The sequence below is a fragment of the Sus scrofa genome, chromosome 11 (assembly GCF_054392235.1).
Source record: "Sus scrofa isolate SSC_HxYL_T2T_F1_AM1 chromosome 11, Sscrofa_HxYL_maternal_Yorkshire_Landrace_v2.0, whole genome shotgun sequence".
NCBI classification, from domain to species: Eukaryota; Metazoa; Chordata; class Mammalia; order Artiodactyla; family Suidae; genus Sus; species Sus scrofa.
The window spans coordinates 11,721,716-11,749,572 of NC_139393.1; the positions used below are offsets into that span (position 1 = coordinate 11,721,716).

Here is a 27,857-nt window from a genome sequence, read left to right on the forward strand (position 1 = left end):
GGCTCGCCACTTTTTCACTGGGAAATTCCGGGGAGGGCCTGGCGGGAAGGACTGTGAGGAAGGGCGAAGAGGGGTGGAAAGAGGTCGTCTGCCACTCCCCTACCTTGCAAGGCACGTGGCACTGGCAGTAGCAGCAGCTGGGTGCGACGACGAAGATGAATCTCCCCCTAGCAAGAGGATATTGAGGGAATAAGGAGGTGGCAGCGAAGGCAAGACACACACACTCTGTGTCCTTCCCCACAGGGAGAATCCACCCTCCAGGGAGAAATTACGAGGAAGCCACCACCCGCCCCGCCTCCGCCAGCTCGCCCCAGTGTCTGGCAGCGGTCCCCATGCACCTGCTCACCTGTCTATCCGTTCAGAGTGGTTGGGGGAGGGACAAGGGGTGTCGGGGTGGGTGGGTGGAAGGAGAAGGAGGGCAGGGCGAAAGAGGGGGTGCCGCCAGGGCTCCGCCCCCCGGAGGCTCTGCGCAGGCGCAGTGGCCGCTACCGCAGGCAGGGGGCGGCAACATGGCGGAGTGAGCGGCGGCGTCGGGGCTTCACAACAACAGTGGCGCCCATAGCAGCGGCGGCGGCAGCGTCAGCAGCGTCGGCCCCAGCCTGAGCCTCAGCGCCGGCCAGCGGCGCGGCCAGCTGCTCGCGCCTCAGGGCTTTTCCGAGCGGCGGCAGCATCTCCGCGGGGGGCGGGCCGGGCCGGACGGACCGGGAGGGGGAGCGTGAGGAGGCAGCGGCGGCGGCGGCAGCGGCACAGCTGCTGGGCGGGCGCTGCCACTCGCCGGGCAGCGGTTAGCGGCGCCGCCACCACCGGGAATCAGCCTGAGAATAACCCACCGCCTCCGCCGGGGAGGGCGCCGGCGCGGGCCGGGCTGAGGCGCAGGCGGGGAGCGGGCCCGGCGCCGCGGCGCTGGTGGATGCTGGGGCTCCGAGGCGACGGCCGGGGGGCGGGGGCCGAGGCAGGTATAACGGTACCGGCGGAGGCAGCGCCGCCGCTCTTGCCTTCTCCCCAGGAGGGGGGCAAATGGCGAGCGAGAAACCGGGCCCGGGGCTCGAGCCTCCGCCCGTGGGGCTCATCGCCGTCGGGGCCGGGGGCGGAGGCGGCGGGGGCAGCGCCGGTGGCGGCGGCGGGGGCAGCGGGATGGGGGAGCTGAGGGGGCCGTCCGGCTCCGGCTCGGTGGTGCTGCCCGCGGGGATGATTAACCCTTCGGTGCCGATCCGCAACATCCGGATGAAATTCGCAGTGTTGATTGGACTCATACAGGTCGGAGAGGTCAGCAACAGGGACATCGTGGAGACGGTGCTCAACCTGGTAAGGGAAAAGGCGTGCTCGGCTTGTGCCTCCCAGCCCCCATGGCCCCCTCCCCAGGCGCTGGCTCCCACCCCTCCACCTCCCGGGTCACACACGCAGCGCGTCCCTGCGAGCACAGATCGTCCAGCGGGTATTGCCCAGCGGGTGACCTGCCTGCGCGCAGCTGAAGCCATGCCACCTCCCAGCTCTCCTCTGGTCCTCTCCTGCCACCTGAGCGCGGTGGCCAACTTAACGCCGCTTATTATCACTTCTCATGACTGCGAGTAGTCAGTCATTCCTTGCCGTGCAGGTTTTGGGTCGACTTGAGAGTTTAGTTAGGGGGAGCGGAAGGCCTCCTTTTCTCTGGGGTTCTTTCTCCCACACTCTTAATTGTCCGTGGCGTCGCTCTCCGAGGATGGAAGCCTTGCGCCTGGAGCCTAAATTCCCCCGTGCTGCTGAAATGTGAGAAGCTCTAACTTGAGCTGCTGGGATGTGATGTTTTCGAATGAAGAGGAAAATGATGCAGTTTTGCATCTGCCTTTAAATATATATCCGAGGCTGTGTTGGAGAGTGTTGTGGCTGTATCTTCCCTCCACCCCCACCCCATCTCTTTTTAGATCGCTTTCCTTTCTTTGTAATATTGCCCTCAATATGCTGACCTCTTCGTCATTTTTGTGGACGTGAGGTGTTAAAATGTGAGGGCACCAAATCATACAGGTTGGTTTCTATGGTTGCCTTCAGAGAGCGTGGCGAGTAGATAAAGACTGGAGGAAAGGTGTTAAATTCAGCCCTGGGTTTTGGTTTCTTTCGTGATAAGAAAGAGTTACTGCAGAACTGTGTATGACTTAATGTTTTGCGATATCTATCTACGGAGCGGCTAAGATGCGTTCAAGATGTCAGGGGAAGACATGGGGAAGAAATAATGAGAAGAGACTCATAAATTTCGGATAATAAGACTAGTTCATTAAAGACTAGTTCATTTTAAAATTCTTTGTAAATGTAGTTTTTGCTGCAGCTGAGCTTTTGAAACAGTTTCCTCTGCAATATCTTGTCTTTGATACACTGTAAGATTGGGTTTTGGAAGGCAAGGCTTAAATCAGAGCAATCAGTTGACTATTGTATTTGGTGTAGAGTCACAGGAATATAAAAATATGCTTGCAAGGAGATTTTATAACACCCGTACAGTCAGAATCTTCAGCTAAGCAATTATTTTTATTTGATCTATTGGAACATTGAAAGAAAGCTGCAGCTACAGCAGAGGTGCCCTGAGACATGGATTAGATAATGTCTATGGTTTTTTTACCTCTTAAATTCACAGAAAAGTTAAAGCTTTTTTTTGTTTTTGTTTTTTGCTAGGGTGTCAAAGATAGACTATCTGACTTTGCTTTGCTGTATTTATTACTGTTTAAATGCCAAACACCTCCTTGTATTTCTATGTACCCTTCAAACAAATCATGACAAAAAGTCAGTGTAAGTTTGGGGGACTCTCACTGCTTTGGCATAACCAAATTCTTTTCAAAACACTGATAGAAATACTGTTTTTTGGGGCGTTTTCAGTTAAACCATTTGCAAATAGGAGATTAGTACTTGCCTTTTATTCATTTTTTTTTTCTTTTTAAAAGGAAAGAGATCTCAAAATGTTAGTAGGTTAGCAGGTACTATATTTCTCTAAATTTAAAATAAAACATTTTAAGTTTTTCCGTTTTTGTTTTTAGTTTTTCCAGATTTCCAATATCATTTTTACTTTTTATGTTGTGATATTGGGTTATCTTAATAAGTATTTATATGCTTACTTAATACATTTGAATGAGATAAGAGCCATTGGAGGCTCTCACAGGCTGGAAACTGATTTGAATGTGTAACCAGTTTGGATTCTGCAGCAGTAGCAGTGTATGCTGGATCAGTTCTTAACAGATGGGGTTCTATACAGTAGGTTAAGAAATGAAGTGAAGTATTTCTTTTGAAGTAAAAAAAAAAATTTAACTCTCTTCAGTGCAGTGAAAATCTGGCATGAAGTCTCAGTTTGCAAATATTATTTTAAAAGTTAACTTTACTATTAAGCTTAGAGTAATTAGAAATAGGGTTATACTGACGTGGTACATCCCCAGATCCACTTAGGATCTTGTAACTGCTTTGATTTTTGTAGTAAAAGAAGATAGGTTTAAAATTTCTTTAGACATATTTAAAGAATATGTTTGGTCTTTAAATGGAAACTTTTGGGGAAAAGGATAAATGACAAAAGGAGCTATTTACTATTAGGTTGTTAATTATATTGAGTGTGGAATACACGTTAGTCATTTGCAGTGTAAATTTTTTTGAATGGTAGGCTTAGTAACTTATCTTACTGGTATTTCTTATGATGAAAATTGCTTGCAAAAATTTAAGCTGATTGAGAAAATATTTGGAAACCATAGGCAGTTAAAAATATCTATCAAAACTTGATTCTATTTACTTAATGAATAAATCAGAAAAATCCATTTAGGGCACTCAGTGACTTGCTAAAGGTTGGATGACTCTAAGATTATCTCCGAAATCAGTGTTTTTGGTTTTCAGTCTTAAAATATTAACTAAAAAAGTTGGTGGAAATAGTGAAATATCTATCACAGTGCTTTCTGTGATAGGAAAGAGAATAACTAATCAAACTTCAAAACAGTTTCTACCTTAAACAAAACCCTGTTTCAGTCACTTTTCTTAAAACATTTTTCTTCCCTTTTTTCCTGTACATTCTTTTTCTTTATATAATGAGAATACTAATACTTGGTTTTTAGGTTTCTCACATGGCTTTCCCAAAGAATTACAAGTTTTGCAGAGTAAAGTATAAGTATACAAGCATGCACTAAAATATAGGACTTCTTGGACGCAGCCGTGGTTGTAATTTTTATCTTTTTGGGGGGGAGGAGGCAAAGGTAGAGATCCATTTCCACTATTAGGTGGATTGCGGGTGTTTGTTGAAGAATCACCAGTGGAATGAGAAATAAAATGAGTAATTTCCATTGTAGATGAATATATTTGTACAATGATATTATAGTTGTATTAAATATTCAAATATGAGATGGATAGTATCAGAAAGATGAATTCAAGTTTGTAAATAGATTATAATGAGAGTGTATTGTCAAGGATTTTCATTGTAGCTTTACTAATGAAAGAAACTGATCATCAACAAACTTTGGCTTTGGGAAGAATTATTTAATGTGGCAGTGTAGGAGCATTTCACTATAGAAAAGAAATTTTGCTGGCTGTTTCATTTATAAAACAGGTATACTACTTAATCCATGGCTTCCTTTGTAAACATACTTAACAGATAGTTATGTAAGGTTTTTCCTTCCTTGAAGTAAATTCTGTGTTTTATTTTTCTAATCACAGGTTTGATATAAACATAATTTTAAAATAAAAGAATATTTGCTTAAAGAATTTACAATAGGTTTTTTTTTTTAATTGAATAGCTGTCCCAGGTGGTATAAACCTATAGCATCTAATTTGTAGTTTTTTTTTCCATAAATTGGACAACATATTAGTGTATTGTTAGCTATAGAAAATATTTCCTCTCGTGATTTTTTTAAAAAACATTCTAAGTGGCATACTATGTATTCCATTAAAAGCATAACAAGACACTTTTAGGGGATTTTGTGGGCTGTTTTCCTCTCTCCTCTTGACTTATGGATCATGGTATTATTGTTAAAAAGAAATTTCATTCTTCTATACATAGATGTGACAGTAACTTTTCTTCCTTAGAGTTTTTTCATTTGCAGCTAGATAGTCAGAATAATTTATGTTTTAAAGATATTCATAATTTCACAAATAAAAATGTGTTGTGCTTTTGAACTAAATTTTAAAAATATGTCGTTGTATTTTAGAATCATGGAAGTCCTTAGTAATAAAACCACATATTTAAATTAAAAAGAGAATTTCTTGCATTTTAATTTATGTTGATATATAACGCTTTTCATATTAATTTGAATTACATTTTATTCTTGTTATCAGGTATTGAAAGTTAGATTGAGTGCATATGTAAATTGGAAGTTTCACTGTCTTAAGGAGTTCTGAGTTTTTTCTGAAAAGTATTAATTTAGTCATATAATGACATTAAGCAGTGTATATTCTATAATCTGCGATCAGGTACATTAATTTTTCATAAGTATTTTGTATATTGCTAGTGAGTTTTTGGCAAATACTATGTGGTTAATTAAATTTATCTCAGAATTTCCTCTTCTTTTGCTATATATTCTCCAAACACAGTGTCAAGAAATTCATTGGTTCCAACAAACTTAACTCCCATTTTGGATTATTGATGAAGTGGTATTATAAAATTCAGTTGTCCACATTTTTTGTTATTTAGTTTAATATTATTTTGCATCAGTTTCATAGGTTTTTCATTTATTGCCCATACTTCTCATATTTTATGCATTATCAGCATATCTCCTTATACAAAGATATACCTATCACTCTCTAGTATTGTGTGTAGTATTTAGTATCTGGTTATCTATATGTTTCCCCTTGATGCTGTGAACTCTGTGAAGAAAGAAGCATATATTATATATATTTATTTTTGTATTTTTGGCATTTGGATAAGTTAAGTGAGTTTTGAGTAGGCAGGACACCATTATTAGGAAGTAGAGGACCAGTTTCAAGTTTCTGAAATTCTGTTCAGCAGTAGGGCCCAGACCCAAGATCGTAAAATAAATTATACTCACATAAATTTAATGTATTACCTATTCTTATAATTAGAAATACGTTGACGCTGTATGATGTTATCTATGTAGGCTTTACTATGAAGGTAAATATTAATTTGAACTGATGTCTTGGAATAAGTAAGATCTGATGAATACTTTCCCGTATGTGTTTGCCAAATATGTGAGCACATTATTTTTAAGATCACATTATTTTAAATAAAGAATGTGCATATTGTATTGAATAGGAATTTTTAAAGGTATTGTTAGCATTTTTCATGTCACCAGGAATAGTGATCATTTCTTATTTTTGTCTGTCTTGCATACATTTCCTCTTTTTGGTAATAGTGCCTCAGTTTTCCTTTAATGAACCATTCTCCATTTTTAGTGCAACTGGTGGGTTCATATGGGCTGGTATGTAATTCAGACACATCTGGAATCACCACGATGGGCTTGGGGGATAAGCGTTTAACTTGAGAGGAGCCATAGGTCAGTCACAGGACTTGAGTTGGAACTCTTCCCATTGGGAATGCTGAACTGGTAGATTCGTCTTGTAGCTGTGGGCACCTGTATTAGAAATTGACCAAATGTGAAGCCAAGAGAAAGAACATATTCTTGATCCTGCTCGAGCACCTGGAGTTTCTGTGCTGTAGTGATTATCTTCTTAACATTACATCCTCTCATTTAAAGTTTCTTATTATTATTGTTATTAGCTTCAAGTCAGTTTAAATTGGGTTTTTGTCACTTGTAAATGAAAAGAATCCTTACTAGCATAGACATTTGTAACTGGAAGTGGGACCTTCTAGGAAGAGACTTGAATGTTGAAACGGAGTGCAAGGCAGTTGGGACTTTTCTTTCCCCTAGCAATTACATTTAAGGAACTAGGAACAGCTGTTTTGTTTGTCACTTGTGTTATCTTTGCCTTTGGAGCTACTGAGACTGGAACTTTAGGGATGCTCAAGTGTTTTGACCATTTCTTGGGGCCTCTTATAGTGTCTTATAAGAAGAGAATTTGCCTTCATCCAAGATGGCATGCTTGAAAGCAGAGAGGAAAGAAAATATTGTCTTTCCAAGTAAGAGAGGCCCTTTCTGTTTGTAGCTGCCATCCAAGATAGCAGAAATCAGAAAATCAAGAACCTTGAAGGTTGGAAAGCCTTTTTTTTTTTTTTTTTTTTTTTTTTTTTTTTTCCAACCCATGTTAAAACCAGTGAGAGGAAAGCAGGAGTTTAAAAATTGCAAGCTTCTCTCAAGCACCTCATGCATTATACTCCCAGCCTCCTTGACCAGAGTGACAGTCCAGTTACTAGAGAGTTTTAAAAGAGGATGCAACCAGGGAATAAGTGATAGAATGGCTGTGCCTCCTCATCTAGCTTATCATTTCACATTGCTTCAAGAAAGATCATTAAGCAGAGGATTCTAAGGGGTGAGTACTGTGAAGACCTATTGCTAAGAGACTGAATATGGCTATGAAGCTTAAAAGGTAGATTGGTAACTTTATCTTGACAAGATCTCTGGCTTTGGTTGCTAGTTTAACCAGTTGACTGAAATAAATTGACCAAAAGCTTACTAAGCTTTTAGGGAAGCTATTTCCAGAATAACCTCAAGCCTCATAAATAAGGAACTGTGTTGTTTTACTAGAATAAGGCAGTTCTAAGCCTCAGTAAGAGCTAGTGGGCTGCTTAAGCATCCAGCTGCCAGAAGGAAAATCTGAGACCACAGAGGATAGTGGACAAATGAGTCATCTGAGAAGGTGGTAATAAGTGCATCCAAGTTGGTTGACCAAGGGACTCCATTGCCATGACGGGGAATTCTTGCTACAATGACCAGTAGTATATGGTCTATGCTTTGAATTAGTAACCATGGTTTGTTCATTATTGGTTTGCAAACCAGCTCCTATGCAGAGGGCAAGGAGAGACCAAAGAAAAGATGCAGACCATTCAAGATTGGTAGGTGGCAAGTTTATTAAGCATGGGAACATTTGCGGCTTGTCTTAGGTGCCTGCAGGATGAATGGGTCCCCACACCTGGCCACCAGAATCTTTAAAAGTTTATATAGAGACCTTAGCTGAGTTCAGTCATGTATACCATCCACGTGATTTCACCAATACCTTGATCTCTCAAGGCTCTGTACTTGGAACTGCTCCCACTGTGCGAACAGTAGGCAGAACATTCTAAGGATGGTGGCAAGAATGAGGAGCCTCTGCTTGCCCAGGTCTAGCCCATGGGTGAGCTGGTGGTCATGTCCTCTTCATTATCTCCTTCATGTTTACCTTCTCCAGTCTTCTAAACTGGCATTATTATTATTTGTTTTTCCTTCACCATTGTATGTTGATTTTATGAGGGATATAAATTTACTATGTGGTTATATATTGTCAGATGATAAGGTACCCCCCAAAATGCATGTTTGAACTTAACCAAGAATAATATTCATAAAACAAAGATTCCAGACTTGTAGCTGAATCCAATAACTTGACACTCTCTTTGTCTCCCTTGCTGCCTCTCCCACCTGTGGTGAAGTGATGAGTGCATTTTCTGTTGTGGCTAAGATAGTAACATTGTTAAACATGGATATTTAAGAAATTTTGTATATTTCACTATGGAAAGAAGTGAGAGAATAAGGTGGATGGGCAGCCAAGGGTTAGCATGTTAGGGATTCCTGTTGGTTTGGGCTGTGTAGCATCCATTCCTTTTGCTGCTAACAGTTCTACATTTTTTGATATTCTTTTGAGGTGTCATCTCTTCTTGATTTTTGGTTTATATGTTTTGGGGTTTCCCTGGACTCTGTTCTACTTTCCTGGACCAGAAACAGAAACTGTACCTGGCCCATCAGCCACAGATAAATTGGTTAAAAATCTACCTGCATATCTGAGAAACATCACTGGAGTTGCTAAGATGTTAGAATGTCAGTCTAGATTTGATTCGGCACTCTACCTACCAGGAAGGCAGCGTATGTTGAGAATAGAGCCATCACAGAGGCACTGAGAACCAAGACACCAATCACCAGTGACATCTTTGGAGCCTTTCAAGTCAACTATATTTCCAGGCTTTTCAGTGCATTATGCTAATACATTTCTTGTTTTGGTTAAGCCAGTTTGAATCATCTTTCTATTTGTTGCACTGCAGTTATTCCTAAGATTTGGAAGTAAAAAGTTTTTTAAAAACCTTAGGTATTAAGTATCATAAAACACATCAGAAGAAAAATATTAATTTGGCGAAGGACTAGATGCATTTCAAGAGAGAAGGAATGGACATTGCTAATTATTACAAAAATTCATCTTCACTAAATAAGAAAATAAAGAAGTTGTGAGATACCATGAAAAAGAAATGATTACAAAGAAAATTACCAGTTTTTTCCTTGCATGCTAAAATAATCTTAAATTATGTCATTGAGAATGTAAAATATTACAGCTGTTCTGAATGATATTTTCCCATAGGCATCAAGAAGGGTAAAGAAGTGGTTCTTATCATTAATCCTTAGTTCTTTAGGCTAAGGAAAAGTGACCTGTGGGCAGATAGGAGGGTTAAATGTAGTTTAATAATACAAAAAGTTGGCAGTAGCCCAAATGTTCAGCAACAGGAGCAGGTTAAATCTTTTTACATTTATGTTATGAAATATTATATAGCCATTAAATCTTTATGTGACTTAGTTTCCTTATGTGTAAAAGGAGTTACTGCATAAGGCTGTTGTACAGGTTGACTAAATATGTTTAAAATGCTTGGTACAAAGCTAACTTTGTGTAATGCTTACCACTGTTATTTTTATTCATATCTTGAGCCTCATGATCATCTGAGCATAGAAGAAAAAAAATGATCTAACTAAAACTGAGTTGTTCTGTTTTAGTTTAGGGTACCTGAGCCAGTGAACCTATCAGACAAAGGTTCCAGATATCCTCAGTTCATGATCTCCTAATCAAACATAAGGAATCTGTTCATCTCAATCCTGCCTAGTATTTAACAGTGTGACTGGGGTAGTTTTTCCTAATGGAAAACTGTGGAAGGAATAAACAAGAGGTGACACAGATTCTTGTGCCTAGAATGCCTCCCATCTCTTTTTTCTTTCACATAGTTGAATTTCTTTGTAGGTGTAGGACATTAAGTATGATTCTGGGTAAATAATACCTCCCTTCTGGAGTATTAGCTTAAATATTTAGAAGACTACTTGAGTAACCTTAGAGGCAAGTTAGAGGACTGAAAATTATTTTCTGATCAGTTGTTTTTTTAGAAAATAATAGTGTATATTTTTTAGCTCTTAACTATTTACAGTGTATCTGTGAAATTGTGCTGCATTTAACTAATCCTCAGAGTAACTCCCTTTTCAGAGGCCGTTCTCTCAATATAGATGTGGAAACTAAGACTACAAGAAATATGAAGTATTAGACAAGGTTATGCAGGTCTTAAGTACCAGGTCTAGGACTCAGGTCATCAGATTAAGATTCTTTTCCATTGTAAAACAAAAAATTCCAGCTACTTAGAAATTATCCCAACGGCCTGCATTATATGAAGAGATGATGCTGGAAGGGGAGGGACCAGTGAGCTTCAGTGAGTTGGTTCTGTGACAGCGAGTGCCCCCCATAGAGGACTAGGACATACTGTTCGCCGGAAATGAAAACGAATGCAGGACAATTTGGTGGATTTGTACATAAAATGATTTAATGACCTATATTGTAATGAATTAATTTTTGAGTTTTGGGGATTTGGTTATACAGTATTATAAATGGTAACTAGCTTTGAATTGTGTATCTTTCCGCTAGTCAAAGCGTGGATATTTTAAATCTTACTCTGAACAAGAATATAATAGTATGCATTATTATATTTATTTTATACAGAAAAAGTAGGTTTGTTATATTTTATTGTTAATCAGATGAATTACCACATATACCATGTTTGGATAAAACAGATGAGTTATAGAAGGAATTATATTAGAGTCTTGGAGGTTAAATTTTCAATAATTGTGATTCCCTTTTTAGTTTGCTAGAGTTGAGCAAACATTGATTAATAACAAATTTTACAGAAATATAAATGTCTAGATATATTTCTCTTTAGCCCCTACTTTCATTTTCTGAGATTAATAACCTGCAGCTGATTTAAAGATGGTATATAAGTGGGGTTTCTGCTGTGGTGCAGTGGGTTAAGAATCTGACTGCAGAGGCTTGTTTCACTGCCAAGTGTGGGTTCAGTCCCTGGCCCAGTGCAGTCAGTGTGTTTAAACGATCCTGCCTCAGGTAGCAGTTGTGGCTCAGATTCAGTCAATGGCCCTGGAACTTCCATATGATGTGAGTGTGGCCATTAGAGAGAGAGGGAGAGAGAGAGGAAGGGATGGAGAGAAGGAGAGAAGTATTTCCAATGTTATTTTAAAACTTTTCAAGTTTGGGGAAAGAATTGGCCTTAGAGAATTGGGTTTGATTTCATATCTTGTGTTTTTAATATCCTCTACCAACCCGTTTGAAATACAAGTGGGCTAACTTAAATATAATAAGTAAACAATAGCTGAAATTAAGGGGTTTGTCCAAGATTACAGGGCATTTTAGTTGTAGAAATCAGACTCAGAACTACATGTTCTGTTTCTAGGCCTCTTGCTCTCTAATAATAGTGATGATGACAGTGATAGCAGCTTACACTTATTTCATCTTTACATACCAAGTGGTATGTTAAGCATATAATATACATTATCTTATTGTATCATCCTGACCTGGAATATAAAATCTTCAATGAAATAAAAGTTATTATCTTTCTAAATTGAACTAAATCTGGAATTTTAAGAGAAGTGTTTTTAGCTGTAACTATATAAGCAATATTTTATTATAAAATATCATAGAATTATTTTACTTGATTTGTATTAATTTTCTATAACTTGATTGCCCTTTAAAAGTCCTTGAATTTAAATTAAGTATTTAAATTATTTTTAAAGCCTATGAGATATGAATCATCAGTGGAAGAATGTTTCTTTTATTATACTGTCTTAACTGTTTCTTACTAAATAGTCATCGCAAGCCTCAAGTCATCCTGTTCTTTTTTTGTCCAAAGAACTTCTGCTCCTGTTTCAAGAATTAGCTCTTGTCCCCCCACTTAAGTGATCCTTTTGCTGATGTCCCCCAATAGCTATTCCTTCCCGCCTATGGTCTCCCATAATACTTTGTACATAGCTCATATTTAGCAATTGCCAATTCTATTTTAATTATTTATTTTCTTGTCAGACTACCTTAGAGACTCTGAATCCCTTGAGATCAGAACATTATCTTATTCACCTTGGTATCCTGAATATTTAACTTACACGGAATCTGAAATCTTGTGCTCCTTATTAATTTTTTTTTTTGAATGAGGATTTTTTTTTCACATTTGATATTGTTTGCTTGTTTTTGTCACTTCTGGCTTGGGCACAGATATTGTCTTCCAAGGCTATTTTTTTTTTTTGTTTAATTTTTGTGTTTTCCTCTTGCTTTAACATTTCCATTTTTATTTTTTGAGAGTGGGGAAGGATAGAGATATTTAGGTATGTGTAATGAGTCATAGGGTCTTCAGATCTGGTGAATAGCCTGACTGACCTGCATAAGTAAGGAAAGAACTAGTAGGGGCAAGAGTGGGCGTGGGGGGTGTTGTGGTTCAGGTCCTAGTCTTTCACATATTTGAAATTATGAGGTAGCTTTTCTCTTAATCCAGTGCTTTTTTCATTTTATCTTGGTGTTTGTAGTTCTACTTTGCCTCAGCCCATTTGGAGTTATAATTTTCATGGAGAAATTATTTATATATATGTGTGTGTGTGTATATCTCAGGCATGCTCAGAACACTTAAAGTGATGATTAAATCAGTTACTGAGTAATTCTAACCCAGTGTTCTGTTACCAGAATCAAGCTACTCATTGGGAATATAAATATAAAAAGGAATTACATAGCTCTACCTTCAATACCTGGTAGTCTAGTACAGGAAAAAGAAGAAAAAACAACAAATTCCGTTGGTAAAAAAGTGATATTACAAAGATTTAAACAAAATGATCCAGTCATTTTTCTTCCACTACCTTTGGAGAAGACTGGGAAGGGATCCTTCCTTAGGTAATTTTGGATTGGATTTTGAAGGGTAAGTGATTGTTCCCCGGCATTAAAAGAGTAGGAGCGGAAAAGCTTTCCACACAGAGGGCTTAGCTTGTCCAAGAACACAGGTCATGAAGGAGTCGTTCCATGGTTGTGTCCCTTAATATTAACGACAAACTACAATCAGGCCAGCTTTATTTCTTCTTGTAGAAACCCCCCCATACACACTTATTATTATTATTATTTTTAATTCCATCAGTGCTCAGTGGCTTTTTTTTTTTTCCCCCAGCCTTTGCAGGCTTGCTCAGGGGAAGTAGTAAAATTTATTAGGGCCTAATTCATGAATTATTTTAGGGACTTTGTTTGTGTAGGCATTTGTGGTTCATGAATAAGAGAAAATGTGGAGTAAGAGATGAAAGGAAAAGAATTGAGAGTGCTAAAAATTATTTTTAATTTTGTCAGTCTTATAAAATCTCAATTTTTTTTTTTTTTTTGTCTTTTGTTCTTGTTGCTATTTCTTGGGCCGCTCCCGCGGCATATGGAGGTTCCCAGGCTAGGGGTTGAATCGGAGCTGTAGCCACCGGCCTACGCCAGAGGCACAGCAACGCAGGATCCGAGCCGCGTCTGCAACCTACACCACAGCTCACGGCAACGTCGGATCGTTAACCCACTGAGCAAGGGCAGGGACTGAACCCGCAACCTCATGGTTCCTAGTCGGATTCGTTAACCACTGCGCCATGACGGGAACTCCCAAAAAATCTCAATTTTTAACAGTGTATCATTTTATCAAAGTAGAGTTAGTGGTTTTCTAAAATATAGAAGAAAATTCAAGTCAACATAAATAAGCTTTTTTTCCCCCTTAACTCGTGTATTATTATAACTCTTTTGTTAAACTTCTTTCTCTGTAAGGAAATCCTGTTCCCTCTGACTCCCTAAAGGACAGTGCATTTTCCTTTCTGCACTCAGATTATAGTTTTTCAATTACCAGCATTACAAAGTTGAAAGAATGTTCCAGAAAAAAAAGTTTAATTCAAATAATATTATATTAATGATGTAGCAGCTATTTATAAAATAGTATATTTGCTTTTCATGATTTTTAGGAGTTGAGATTTAATGATTCATCTTTACCAAAGTGTGACTTTTTACATTGTATGTTTTTTTGAAGTATTTGTTCCTGTGAATAAAATATGCTAAGTTGTGAATTTGATTTTATTTTATTTTTCCCTGGTATTAATCTGTTCACAAGCTTGTTTCATTTCTATTGTTGAAGTCGTCCACCTGGCAGACAGCAGGCCCTAATTGGGTGAGATTGTAGGTGCAGTCTTTTAACCATTGACTATACTAAGTTTAGATTCAAATGGAAATGTAACCCCCCTTTTTTTTCTGTCTCATTAGTACCACCTAGGGACTGACTACACTAATTGGTCACACAAGATTGCCTGAGTGGTCTTAGAATTGTTTTGAAGCATTAACATTTTTTCATTCTGGGCTTTAGGACCTAAAGCATTCATTTTTAGGATCAAAAGCATTTGTTTTTAGGATGACTGTTTGGCTTATTTTAAGGGTGGGTGGAGTAGCTGTGAAAGAACTTTTTCTCTGTAAAAACACTCATTTAGGTATTTTTATAGGAATTGTGTTGAGCAAATACATTTTAGTCAGATTTGCTGATATTTTTTATTAATTACATTGGGCCTTTTTTATTCTAGAAATAATGTTTAACCTGATTAGTGATCTGCACTCTGAAAGGTAAACTAATGTATTTTAGTTACTGCATGACAAACTGTCATTTAGAATGACAGCTGCACCCAATTACATTGAAAAATTATGCTGCCAAATTCTGAAATAAATGGAAGATGACCTGCTTAGAAAATGTGGGATATAGACGTTTACAACAGAGATTTCGTTTCTAGTGAAAGAACTCTTGGGGTTTTAGGTCAGTGTGATAATGCATTCTGTATTTTAGAGGCCAAATTTTTTATCTTTGTATGTGCAATGAATAAAGGTATGTTAATTGAGAGGTAGTGTGTGATAACATTTAATAATTAGATATATCGCATTTGTGGCACATGTTATTAAAGAAGGACTTTAATAGTTGATAAAGATGGACTATATTAATGTTGTTTATTCTTGAAAAATATTAGATTTTTTTAAAAGTTTTGCTTTGTATTATGAGAGTCAAATATTATTGTTTAAAATATACTGTTACTGAATTATATCATTTTGCAGTTGACTCAATTATCACTTTCTGATTGATTCAGTTATTCAAGGTAGATTACCGCATTTAATTTTCAGGTTTTCTAGTTCTTTTGTTTATGACTACTTCTCCACCCTCCCACATCCCCTGCCCCCCCCCCCCACTATTTAAATAAGTTTATTGGGTCTGATTATATATAGTCATTTTAAGCCTCATGCCATATCTGACCTAATGCCATTTTATTCCACAGATATTTTTTGAATAGTTAAACCATATGTAATGCTAAGCACTGAGGGCTCAATGATCAAGACACAGTCCTGCCCTGCAGTTTAGTACTGTAGGGAGTGAAAAATATAGGCAATGAAGTGTATAAATGCTGTGATAGAAATAGGGAATAGTGGGCAACACTGAAGGGAGTCGAGGAAAGTCTTCATAAAAGTGGTGATGTTTGAGTTGAGTTTTGAAAGATGGCTAGATTGGTCTAGAGCTATGCACTCATGCAGTAGCTAGTAGCCGCATGTGACTAGTGAGCACTTGAAATGTTCTGTAAGCATACAATGTATGCTTGATTTTGAAGACCTGGTATAAAAAGTGTAAAATATATCATTAATAATTAAAAATGTTTATTATATGTTGAAATGATGTTTAGGTATGTTGGGTTAAATAAAACAAATTAATTTCACCTATTTTTTAAATATTTTTCTTTAAATGTGGCTAATAGAAAATGTAAAGTCATGTAATATGGCTTGCATTATATTTTTATTGGACAGCATTGTTTTAGAGGGTACACCTCAAAAGCAGATGAAGCATTGAAAGTATAGAAACTAATAGATGTTCTCTTTTTAAAAATTTGTATGCTTATGTTTGTGCATATATACATATATATGAATACATATACTGTATATAGTTACACATACAGACATATATATAAATAATCTTTATATTGTTTGTCACTCATATCATGGGTTTTCCTATTACATGTCAGTAAACTTCATCCTAATGCATTGACTTAATAGCAACAATTTAAAAACCACATATCATTGGGGAAAAACTTATTCTCCCTGTCCTGGTAAAAGTTTCCTAAATAATTCATGGAAATCAATATGGCAACAAATTAAAAATGCATTTTATTGTCAGCAAATACTTTGGAAGGAAGATTGTAAACATTGCTACAGAGTTGAAGAGACAGAATAAAATGTAGTGGTTTTGTAGGAGTTGGATGAAATGCTGTTTTTTACAGCATTTTGCTTTATAAAATTTGCTAGAAGGTTTCTTAATGAAAAAAACCTGCTTTTTGTGAATTAAAAAAAAACTATATGAAAATATGCTTTCTGGAAATCTGTGTATACCCTATGTACTAAAATAAGAAATCAAGAAGTAACCTTACCTTTACCTGGAAAGCAGAACATATATTTGTGTGTGTGTGTGTGTGTGTATACTTTGTGAAGATTTACTTGATTTATCAGAATAAGAATCTCCTATTGTATATGGGTTGCTAATTTCAGTATTAATTATCAGGAGTATCATATTTTAAACAAGTCTGTAAATTGAATATTAGAATATTAGAATTCTGGAATCCTAGTGCTTATCTTGATAAGATTTCAAAGATTATCTGGTTTTCAGGTATGGAAACCTAGGCACAGAGAAGTTACTGACTTATTATTTCCCATTATGCAAACCCCTTACTTTCTTACTTTGAATTATTTTATCCTTTTCCTTTGTTCTATTTTTTTCCTTCTTGTCTTCCTCTTATTTTTACTCTCATATGCCTTTATCTATGCATCCAAAGGCATCACATGTTTACTGGTGTCACTTGAAGTACAGTTTTGACTCTGAAACTAATTATAGTTTTATATCTGCTGCAGTATTTGTAAAAAATTGATATCTTCACTCTCCTTTAATAATAGCAGTAATAATCATACTTGATGGAGATGAGAGGGAGGTTAATTTAAACATACTTTTATTTCTAGTTAGGTGTTAGGAGCTGAAGCGCCCATACCTAAGGATAGTATGATCAAACCTGGGGACAGAGTGAGACTGGAAAGAAAGATTCTTTTCTTTAAGGACTTTACATTGTAGTAAGAGAGACCATGGTGTAAATTAGGGGAAAAAAAGGTGATTGGGCCTTTGAGGAACGACTAACTTGAGTTCAAATTCTGGCTCTGCCTTTTTTTTTTTTTTTTTTTTTTTTCCTCTTGTGACCTTGAGTGTAGGTATGTATTAGAATACAATATCACAGAGGAGGAAGTGATTACCTGCAGGAGTCAGGAAAGACTTCAAAGTGGAGGATTCTCTTAGAATTGGCTTCAAGGAGAGCAGGTGTTTGCTGAGTAGAGAGGATAGAGTAAGGGCATTCCAGATCTGGAAATTTAAATCAGCACAATGTAAAGTAGTACCTTCTTCATAGGAGTGCTTTTTCCTTCTAGCAAATTCCTACCTATACTTTTGGACTTACACTTCTGTCTCTACTCTGGATCCTTCTCTAACATAAAGTGAGTTTTGAGACAGTTAAGCATTTCCATTTTTGGTTTTATTTGCACCTTGTAAATACATAAATCTTCCAACACCCTCAGGAGTTACATTCTTGAAATGTAATGTGGTTGGCAGAACTGCAGTTGGCAAACTTAAGGTCTCTATAGACAGCAAAGAGTAGGGAGAGGAGAAATAAAAACAATGCATTACACACATATATATTTATATATAAGAGCACAAAGAGAAGTTCTAGAATGCAGCTGTTTCCAAAACTAGGATCATCTGGTTCTCATTTGCACCAAATATAATCAAAATAATAATAGTAGTTATAAGTTTTTGTTAGCTGTGCTGCTAGGTTGTTGACTGTTACTGATTTAATAACAGCCCTTGGTGGGAAAAAAGAAACATTATTACATTAAATGTATACAGTTATGAGTTATATGTTGGTTTCAGAAATGTTACAATGTGAAAAATATTCCTTAGAATAAAGGAACATAGTATTCTCAATTAATATGGTAACTCCATGACAGAGGGATTTCTAGCTGCATTTCACATTTGAGAAAAGTAAAACTGAGCTTGTAACTAAGGACTTTGGGCAGTGTGGAGCAAGATGTTTTTTTAGCAAGAGAGAGACATGAGCAAAGGAGTATGTTTGTTCCATGTAAGTTGATCTGATTTGATAGACTAGTGTTCTCTTAGTCATTCAGTAGCTTTTGTGGTTCTCTCCTAAAACAACAGGATTGGTCAAAGAGGACAGTGTGTTCCATGGTGAAATGTATATAGTTAGTGGATGCTGCTTCTTGCTCCATCTTGTACCTGCTACTTTTAGGACTTTTATAACTATGAACTAATGTATTTGACTTTCTATATTTAGATTTATAAGTGAGTCAAATCAGGTTTTGTAGCCTGGTTTTCTGTGAAGAGCTTAGTTTTTGTGGTGTGGCTAATCTGAATTCAGATCCTGGCGCTCGCTTTGCTTTGTGACCTTAAGCTAAGTATTTCAGCTCTTTGAGCCTCTGTTCCTCTCTCTCTTTGTATCTATGTATCTATTTATCTATATATCTATGTCTATCTACTTCATATATGTATATTCACATATATCTGAAGATAAATGATTATTTTATTTTCCCTTTCATTCCTCTTTGAATGGTAATACTCTACAGAATGTTCTTTTATTAGCACATTGCTATTCAAAATGTGGTCCACAGATCAGGTTTGCATATTCGTGGGATGTCTCTTGCTCTAAGAGGAGATAAGGAGCTTGTGCCAGAATGTAAATCAACTTTGTCAATAAGCACACTGTTTATTTCAAATAACTTTTCCCCCCATAACATGACATTCTTGATGAAGGAAGCAGTGTGTTAATTCATGTTCTGATTGAGTCTCCTTACTGGCTCGTACTCTGAGTAACTTGAATGGAAGGGTAATTTCAGGGTAAGAAAAAAGCTTAGCTTTAATTTGTTATTTTCCTTTTCATTTGTGGTATTAGAAAGGTTTGCTATTATTAGTGAAAAGAATATTGATTTTGGACTTGGAGTCTAATCTTGTCTTTGTTACTAATTAGTTGAGCAAGTCATTTATGTGTTAAGGACCTTATTTTGCCTGACTGAAAATAAAGATTGGGGTAGATGATATATGTTGTCTTTTCAGGTTTTACTACTCTAGTAGCATACTATTACTCTATGCTTTTAAATAGTACTTTTTTTTTTTTTAAGAATCAGAACATAGATCTGATGTTAAAGTCGACGGACAATAAGATGCACTGGGGCAGAAACATGCTTTAAGAAGCTAGTTTTTGGAATAGATATTCTTATAAAACTTTAGTCAACCATATGCTAAGAGGTTGGTCTTAAGATAGAATGATTAATGGAACTGTTTTTTGTTCTTAAGTAGTAATATCCTAGGGGAGATAGACAAGTAAATAGAATATGGTTGGCCCTTGAATAATGGGGTTGGGGTGCCCAGCCTCTGAGCACTCAAAAATCTGCATGTAAATTTACAGTCAGCCCTCTGTATCCACAGTTACACAGCTGAGGATTCAGCCAACCAAAGATCTTGTAATACTATGGTATTTATTGAAAAATATGTATATATAAGAGGTTCTGCACAGTTTAAACCTATCTTGCTTAAGGGAAAACTATATATAGATATGTAACTATATAAACAGAATAGGTGATGTTTTAGTGATGTGGACCAAAAATGCGGAAACAGTAGGCTCAAGAAACTTTTACTCTCTAGAATGGGAGTAGGCAAACTTTTTCTATAAAGATCCAAGTATTTTATATTTTAGGCTTTGTGGGCCATATGGTGTCTATCACAACTACTCAATTCTGCAATTGTAGTGGGAAGGCAGCCATAATCAGTATTTAAATGAAAATGCATAACTTTCCAGCACTAATTTTCTGACACCAGCTGGGTCTCCTAGAATTCAATGCAGTTCTGACACTGTCTGGAGTTAGTACAAACCTCATAAGGTAAGGGCTCAGTTCCATAACACCGCCTCCACTTCAGATGCCAGCTGCAGTTGGGGCTACCTGCATTTCGGCCTGGCTAACCGCAACCCCTCAGTTTCAGTAATTTGCTGGAAGGATAGAATAAGCTTACAGAACTCAGGAAAGCACCTGACAATTAGTTTTATCGTAAAGGATACAACTCAGGAACAGCCAGGTGAAGAGATTTAGGGCAAGATAATGGAGTGGGCACGCAGAGCTTCCGTGCCCTTTCTGTGCCCAGAAACACATCAGTGCATTCACCAATCTGGAAGCTCCCTGAACCTCATTATTCAAGAGTTTTTATGGAGTCTTCCTTATGTAGGATGATTGATTTAATTATTGGCTACATAATTGAACTCAATCTCCAGCCCTCTAATCACATGCTTGATTTTTCATTGGCCGTCCCCTCTCCTCTCTTGGAACTATCTAAGGGCTCACTTTGAGTCACCTTGTTAGCATAACCTTAGCTATGATCAAAGAGGCTAATTGTGAATAACAAAATAAATTCCTACCTTTCATAAAATTACAACGATTTTTGAAGCTCTGTTCCAGGAACTGAGGGCAAAGACCAAATGTATCTATTTTAAATTACACTATAGACAGCCTTAACCAATATGTAAATGAACAGGTATTTCTGTGTTCCAGTAAAACCTTACTTTACTGTAAGACAGCAAGCTAGAATTGACCTGTGGACAATAGTTTCTAGGCTCCTGCTCTACAAAAGTTGAAAAGACTTCTCCAAGAAAATGCATTTAGACTGTATCTTATATTTCTCTGAAAAATTTTTGTTGATGTTATACTAGTTCATAAAAAATTTTAAAATGATATGTTATAACCTTAGTAATATAATCTTTGGGAAAATTGTTATAGTTCAATGGCACTACTTATAGAGAGATTTTTTTTTTAAGGTGCTTTGTGAGTGAGCAAGGAAATTTTTTCCACACATGTGCCCTGATTACTAATGTGTTTTAATATCAGTGAGGAAGTCTTCAGTTTTTCTCAGACCTTCATTCCTTTTAGCTCCTTTGAGTAAGAAATCCTGGCTGTTACCTACCCAGTAACAATTGGTAGGTGCTATTATTCTGATGAGTGACAATGATTTTTATCATATTCCTTGATTAGTGATATTTTGTCTAATCTCTTGGCATTAGAATGTTGTTTTACTTGTGTCACTTTTATTTTCAGTTCCACTCTTTTTAGTGAAAGGGGTTCAAGTTTTGGGTTTGAATTTTAGCCCTTGGACCAAGGGAGTCTGTGTGAATTCCACACATTATGAGAGCTGTCTAATGAGAGAATAGAAATCTGGCACTTTTTACTTTGTAATGCAGATCAAGGCATGAACATTTACAAACACTGGGTTCTGCCCATTTTTCCCCTTTTTTCCAGAGTATAAATTGTTTCCTTTTCTTACCTGAAGGTTTCAGAGTGGGATGAATAAACAAGCTGGTAACAGTTTATCAGTTTATTCTGTTAATTTTATGTTTTAGTATGTATGAAATTTCTAGTTTTCATGAAGATGAAAATTTCCTCTAAACAAGGAAAATTGGGAGAAGGCCAGAACTGGCTATTTTAATGGGGAGGGGAGGAGGTGTTGAGTTGGCTTTTATTAATGTGCTTAGATGGTGTGACTGTAAGCTTAGGGTAGGAAGGCAAAAGAATGGCCCTAATGAATACATGCAGAGATGATGATGAAAATGAAAGTAATGGACAAATTATCTAATGTTTTAGGGCTAAAATAAAAGCAAAATTCAGAAGAATCAAAGGGAAGCTTATTCGTTTTTTTGACAGTAACTACAGATGAGTTAGTAATATCATCTTTAAACATAAAAGGGCAATTACTTAAAGATGTTTATATGATAGTCCGTCAGTAGGTAACACATGCATAGCTTAGTCGTATATTCTTTCAACTGATGTAATTTTTAAAAAATTGAATACCTGTTAAATGTTGTTGGTACTGAGTTAGGCTCCTACGGAGATAATAATAGAATAATAATAATAACAGTGACTTTTATCCAGTAGTCCATGTAGGAAGCCAAACAATAATTCTCATAATAACCCTGAGAGAGAAAGTTTTGTTATCCACAGTCCACATGTGAGGAAACAAGAATTTCCAGGTAAAGGTGGCTGCCTGGTGCCCAAGCTATTTTTCTCTTTCTTCCTAATAGACACAAATTTCCTAAGATTTAAAGAGAAATACAAAAAATTATATACTATCTGAGAAGGGGTAGGTAACATCTTGTTTAGGGAGTAGAGCCTTAGGGAAAGTATTGTAAAGAAGAGACATACAAGATGATGTGAAAATATAAAGTAAGGCTGGAATGCTCAGAAGACATTGAATATTAGGTCACAACAGAAGAGTTATCTGAGTCATGAAACTAATCTTTTTATTTATGTTGGCCTGTTGCAGACTATTCTGTGCTGCTTTCTTCTCTGGGAGAAAAGTTCCTATTTTTGAGGCTCTGTGGTTGTGGTACTTTGCTTCTAGAGTCCTCTGCTTCTTTACACCTCCTCTCCTGGTTGCAGGCTTATGCTTATGGCTTTAAGAGTAAATATAAATGAATGTAGACTGTATAAAATTGTCTTAAACAGAATAGATGCTAACAATCACTACTTTAAAGAAATCTAATCCATCTTGAAAATTGGAGTCATTTTCTTTTCCAGAAGAAGTTTCACAAGGTTCAGGATTTTGTTTCATATTTCCTGTGCCTGTCATAAGTATGGATTTAATCACTGGAAGGAGGGAGGGAAGATTAGAAGAACACACATTTAATTTAAAGTTGTTCTTTAATCAGTATTCTGTTCTGTGGCTGGGCATAGTCTAAGCAATGCTGATCAAAAAGTGAGTATCAGTGAGTTTAGGGAATATTTGGAAGGACTGTGAATTAATCACGTTGGTTAATGTTTCGATTTAGTGCTGGCTGACTAGCCTCTGATGAGCAATATTTACTGATGGAATTGGAAAAGTTTTATAATGAACACACGTATACCCAGCCACCTAGATTGTATAGTTAACAATTTGCTAAACTTGCTTTATCACATATTTATCCATCTGTCAGTCCATCTTGTTTTGTTTTGTTTTGTTTTGTTTTAATATATTTCAGACTAGGTTGTAGCCATGCATATTTTTTATCTCCGATTCAATATTCGGTTACGGTCCCCCCCCAATTTAAAATTAAAAACAGCAATCTTAAGTAAAATGTTCACTGAGCTTTGACAAATGAATGTTCCTGGGTAACCCACACTCCTGTCCAAACAGAATATTACAGTCACCTCAGGAAGTTCCCTCAGACCCTTTCCTGTGAATCCCTGATGCTGTCCCCAGAGGCAACCAAACTTTTTTTCCCATCATGGACTAGTTTTGGGTGTTGCAGAATTTCGTGTAAATGGAATCTGACAGTATGAATGAACTCTTTTGAGTAAAGCCTCTTTCATTTAACATGGTGTTTTTGCTGTTTGTTCATGCTGTGTTTATCCGTAGTTTGCTACTTTTTATTGCCAAATAGAAAACCATCATATGAATATACCATAGTTTATCCATTCTCCTGTTGATGACACTCTGACCTGTTTCCAGTTTTTGGCCATTATAAATAAAGCTTCCTTGAACATTTTTATGCAAGTCATTTGGGGAAATATTTTTCATTTCTTTTGGGTAAATACCTAAGAATGTAAATATTGAGTCAGAGAGATGGTGTATGTTTGGTTTAACAAGAACCTGCTAGACATTTTTCCAAATGGTTGAAACATTTTGTATTTCCAACCATGTATGAGAAATTCCATTCTCTCCAACATTTTATGTGGTCAGTCGTCTTGTCCATTCTGATGGATCTGTAGTAACTCATTGTGCTTTTAATTTGAAATCCTGTGATGGCTAATGATGCTTAGCACTTTTTCTTGTCCTTATTGGCTATTTGTAAATCTTTTGCAAAGTATCAGTTCAATTCTTGTGCCAGTTTTTAAATTAAAAAACTTTCTTAGGCATTCTTTATATATCCTAGATACTGTTCATTTGTCAGATATGTGGCTTTTGAAAAATCTCTCAGTTTTTTAATTTTCTGTTTACCCAGCTGACTTTTCATGAACAAATACTTTTAAAATTTTGATTAAATTTAATTCATTAATTTTTATTTTATGTATTTATTTTTTAATTATTTTAAATTATGAAATATTTTATTCATACCAGAAAATATACAGAATAATTACCATAGTTTGTTTACTCTGCCACCTCAAGATAATTAATTTTTAAAATTACTATTATTGTTTTCTTTTTCTTTCTTTTTGGAAGAAGAAAGTTCCCAGACTAGGGATTGAATTGGAGCTACAGCCGCTGGCCTGTGCCACAGCCTCAGCAATGCGGATTCCGAACCACGTTTGCAACCTGCACCACCACTCACAGCAACACCTGATCCTTAACCCACTGGGTGAGGCCAGGGATCAGACTCCCATCTTCATGGATCCTAGTCGGGTTCATTAACCCCTGAGCCATGAAGGGAACTTCTGTTATTGTTTTCTGACCTTAGGAAAACATTATTTTCACTACAGATCATAAACATACTATTCTGTATTTTCCTCTAGAAGCTTTATGGTTTTTGTTCTTATGTTTAATCTATAAGCTATATAAAGTTAATTTCTGTGTGTATTATGAGGCAAGGGTTCAGGTTTTATTCCTCATCTCCCCTATATTGATATTCATTTGTTTCATCATCATTTGTGGCAAAGAGTGTCCTTTGTCTGTTGGATTGCTGTGACACTTGTGGAGAAAATTGAATGATGTGTAAGTTTGAGCCTACCTTATTTCATTCATCTATTTGTCAGTCTTTATGTCAATACTATATGTTGATTACTGAAACTTGATGATGAATTTTGAAACTGAGTTGTATGTAAGTCCCCCAATGTTTTTCCAAGGTGGCTGTGAATGTTCTAGTTGTTGTTTGCATTGACATGAACATTTTAAAATCCATTGTCAGTTTCTACCAAGAAGCCTGCTAGGATTATAAACAGATTTGCATGGATGTATAGCTTAGTTGTGGGGAGGAGTTGACTTCTTAAAAGTACTGAGTCTTCTAATTTATATATAGCCTTTATTTGCTTAGATCTTTTTAAAATTTCTCCCTGTAGTGTTTTGTAGTTTATAGTTTAGAGGAGTCACACTTTTTTTTTTTGCTACATTTTATTTCTAAGTGTTTTTTTTTATGCTATTGTAAATGGAATTTTAAAGTTTCATTTTCTAATTTCTCGATACTCTTACATAAAAATAAAATTAATTTTTTTATGTTGATTTTGTATTCTCTGACTTTGCCAAAAGCACATATTTTTCTGCCTACTTAAAAATATTCGTTGCAGGAGTTCCCGTCGTGGTGCAGTGGAAACGAATCTGACTAGGAACCATGAGGTTTAGGTTCTATCCTTGGCCTCTGCTCAGTGGGTTAAGGATCTGGCGTTGCCATGAGCTGTGGTGTAGGTTCACAGACGTGGCTCGGATCTGGTGTTGCTGTGGCTGTGGTGTAGGCCGGCAGCTATAGCTCCTAATAGACCCCTAGCCTGGGAACCTCCATATGCTGTGGGTGTGGCCCTAAAAAGACAAAAAAAAAAAAAAAAAAATTGTTGTAATCGGTTATGTTTCTACATGTCTCTAGAAAAAGTTTTACTTTTGTGATCATTATGCCTTTTGTTCTTGCCTTATTATACCAACTAGCACCTTCAATGCAATGTTCAGTATGTGTGTTGAGAGTGATGTGATGATTTTTCAAGATATTAGGAAAAAAATGTTTATTATTTGACCATTAAGTAGATTTGCTATTAATATGTTAGCTATAGGTTTTTGCAAATACCATTTATTTTGTTATGGAAATGCCTCCAGTTCCTAGTTTGCTAAGTAATTTTTATCATGAATGAGTGAATTTTATAAAATGATTTTTCTGCTTTGATTGAGGTGCTCATGTGGTTTTTCTTCCTTATTAACATGGTAATAATAATAGACTTGTGGTTGCCTGGGGGGAGGGGGAGGGAGTGGGATGGATTGGGAGCTTGGGAGCTTGGGGCCAGTGGATGCAAACTATTGCTCTTGGAATGGATTTACAACGAGATCCTGCTATGTAGCACTGAGAACTATGACTAGATACTTACAACACAGCACAGCAATGGGAGACAAAACTATGTATACATGTATGTGTAACTGGGTCCCCATGCTGTACAGTGGAAAAAAAGTGTGTTGGGGGAAACAACAATAAAAAATAAATTAAAAAAACAAATGGTAATAATAATTATCATTTTTTAAATGGCCATACCCACAGCAGATGGAAGTTCCCGGGCCAGGGACTAAATCTGAGCCATAACTGGGGTCTACACTGCAAGTGGAGCAATGCTAGATCCTTTAACTCCCTACTACCGGGCAGATGTTGAGTCCGTGCCTCCCCAGTGACCCGAGCTGCTGCAGTCGGATGCGTAACCCACTGTGCTACAGTGGGAATGTCAGTAATTATATTTTTAAAACAGCTTTATTGAAGTATAATTTACATACCATACAATACACCTGTTTTTAGCAATATAAGTCAGTGAGTTTTAGTACTTTTACATAGTCATTCACCCATAATCAAAATGTATTTTTAGAACATTTCCATCATACCCCAAAGGAGGCTTACACCCACTTGCAGTCACTCCCTGTTTCCACCTCCAGTCTCAGGCAGTCAGTCCTTTACTTTCCTGGAGTTCCCGTTATGGCTCAGCAGTTACAAACCTGACTAGGATCCATGAGGACATGGGTTCCATCCCTGGCCTCGCTGAGTGGGTTAAATATCCAGCATTGCTGTGAGCTGTGGTGTATGTTGCAGATGCGACGTGGATCCTTTGTTGCTGGGGCTGTGGCTAGGCTGGGAGCTGTAGCTCAGATTTGACCCCTAGCCTGGGAATTTTCATATGCCGCAAGTACAGCCCTTCCAAAAAAAAAAAAAAAAAAAAGACGAAAAACATTACTTTTTGTATGTTTGCTTTTTTTGGATATTTCATATAAATGGAGTCACATAGCATGTGTTATGGCCTTTTATGTCTAACTTGTCATTTAGCATATGAAACTCACTCATGTTCCTTTTTATTGCCAAATAATATTTCACTGTGTGAATATACCACATTTTGATTATCCATTTGGCAGTTTAAGGACATTTGAATTGTTTCTGATTTTTTTTTTGCTTTTATTAATAATGTGTTTATGAACATTTGTTTACAAGTCTGTGTGGACATATAATTTCATAAATCAGATTGGAATTGCTGAGTCACATGTTAAATCTGTTTTTTTACTTTTTAAGAAACTGTTTTCTAGAGTTCCCGTCGTGGCTCAGTGGTTAACGAATCCGACTAGGAACCATGGGGTTGCTGGTTCGACCCCTGGCCTTGCTCAGTGGGTTAAGGATCTGGCGTTGCCATGAGCTGTGGTGTAGGTCGCAGATGCGGCTTGGATCCCGCATTGCTGTGGCTGTGGCTTAGGCCGGTGCTACAGCTCTGATTGGACCCCTAGCCTGGGAACTTCCATATGCCACAGGAGCAGCCCTAGAAATGGCAAAAAGACGACAAAAAAAAAAAAAAGAAAAGAAAGAAACTATTTTCCCACAATTACTGTATCACATTACATTTCCACTGGCAATGTTACATTGGTTTTTGAGAGTTAAAACAATCTTGTGATCTTAGGATAACTCTATGATGTGTTTTTTCATCTTATATATTGCTAGATTTGG

General features: G+C 37.1%; 1 protein-coding gene across 21 annotated transcripts in view; it reads left to right on the top strand.

Moving 5' to 3' along the window:
* Positions 1-496: 496 nt before the first annotated feature.
* The window catches only part of NBEA (neurobeachin), a 644,629-nt gene continuing 617,268 nt past the window's right edge, over positions 497-27,857 (top strand). For 15 of the 21 annotated variants that reach the window (XR_014819172.1, XR_014819171.1, XM_084981446.1 and 12 more), the window contains exon 1: positions 774-1,305. Coding sequence is in view for 18 of the 21 variants with exons in the window: in XM_084981446.1 (XP_084837572.1) it covers positions 1,018-1,305 (288 nt within the window). In the remaining 3 variants the exon portion in view is untranslated. Of the gene's footprint in view, positions 1,306-27,857 lie in introns of all 21 variants that reach the window. The other 6 variants (XM_021065197.2, XM_021065202.2, XM_084981455.1 and 3 more) reach the window with 3 other exon arrangements.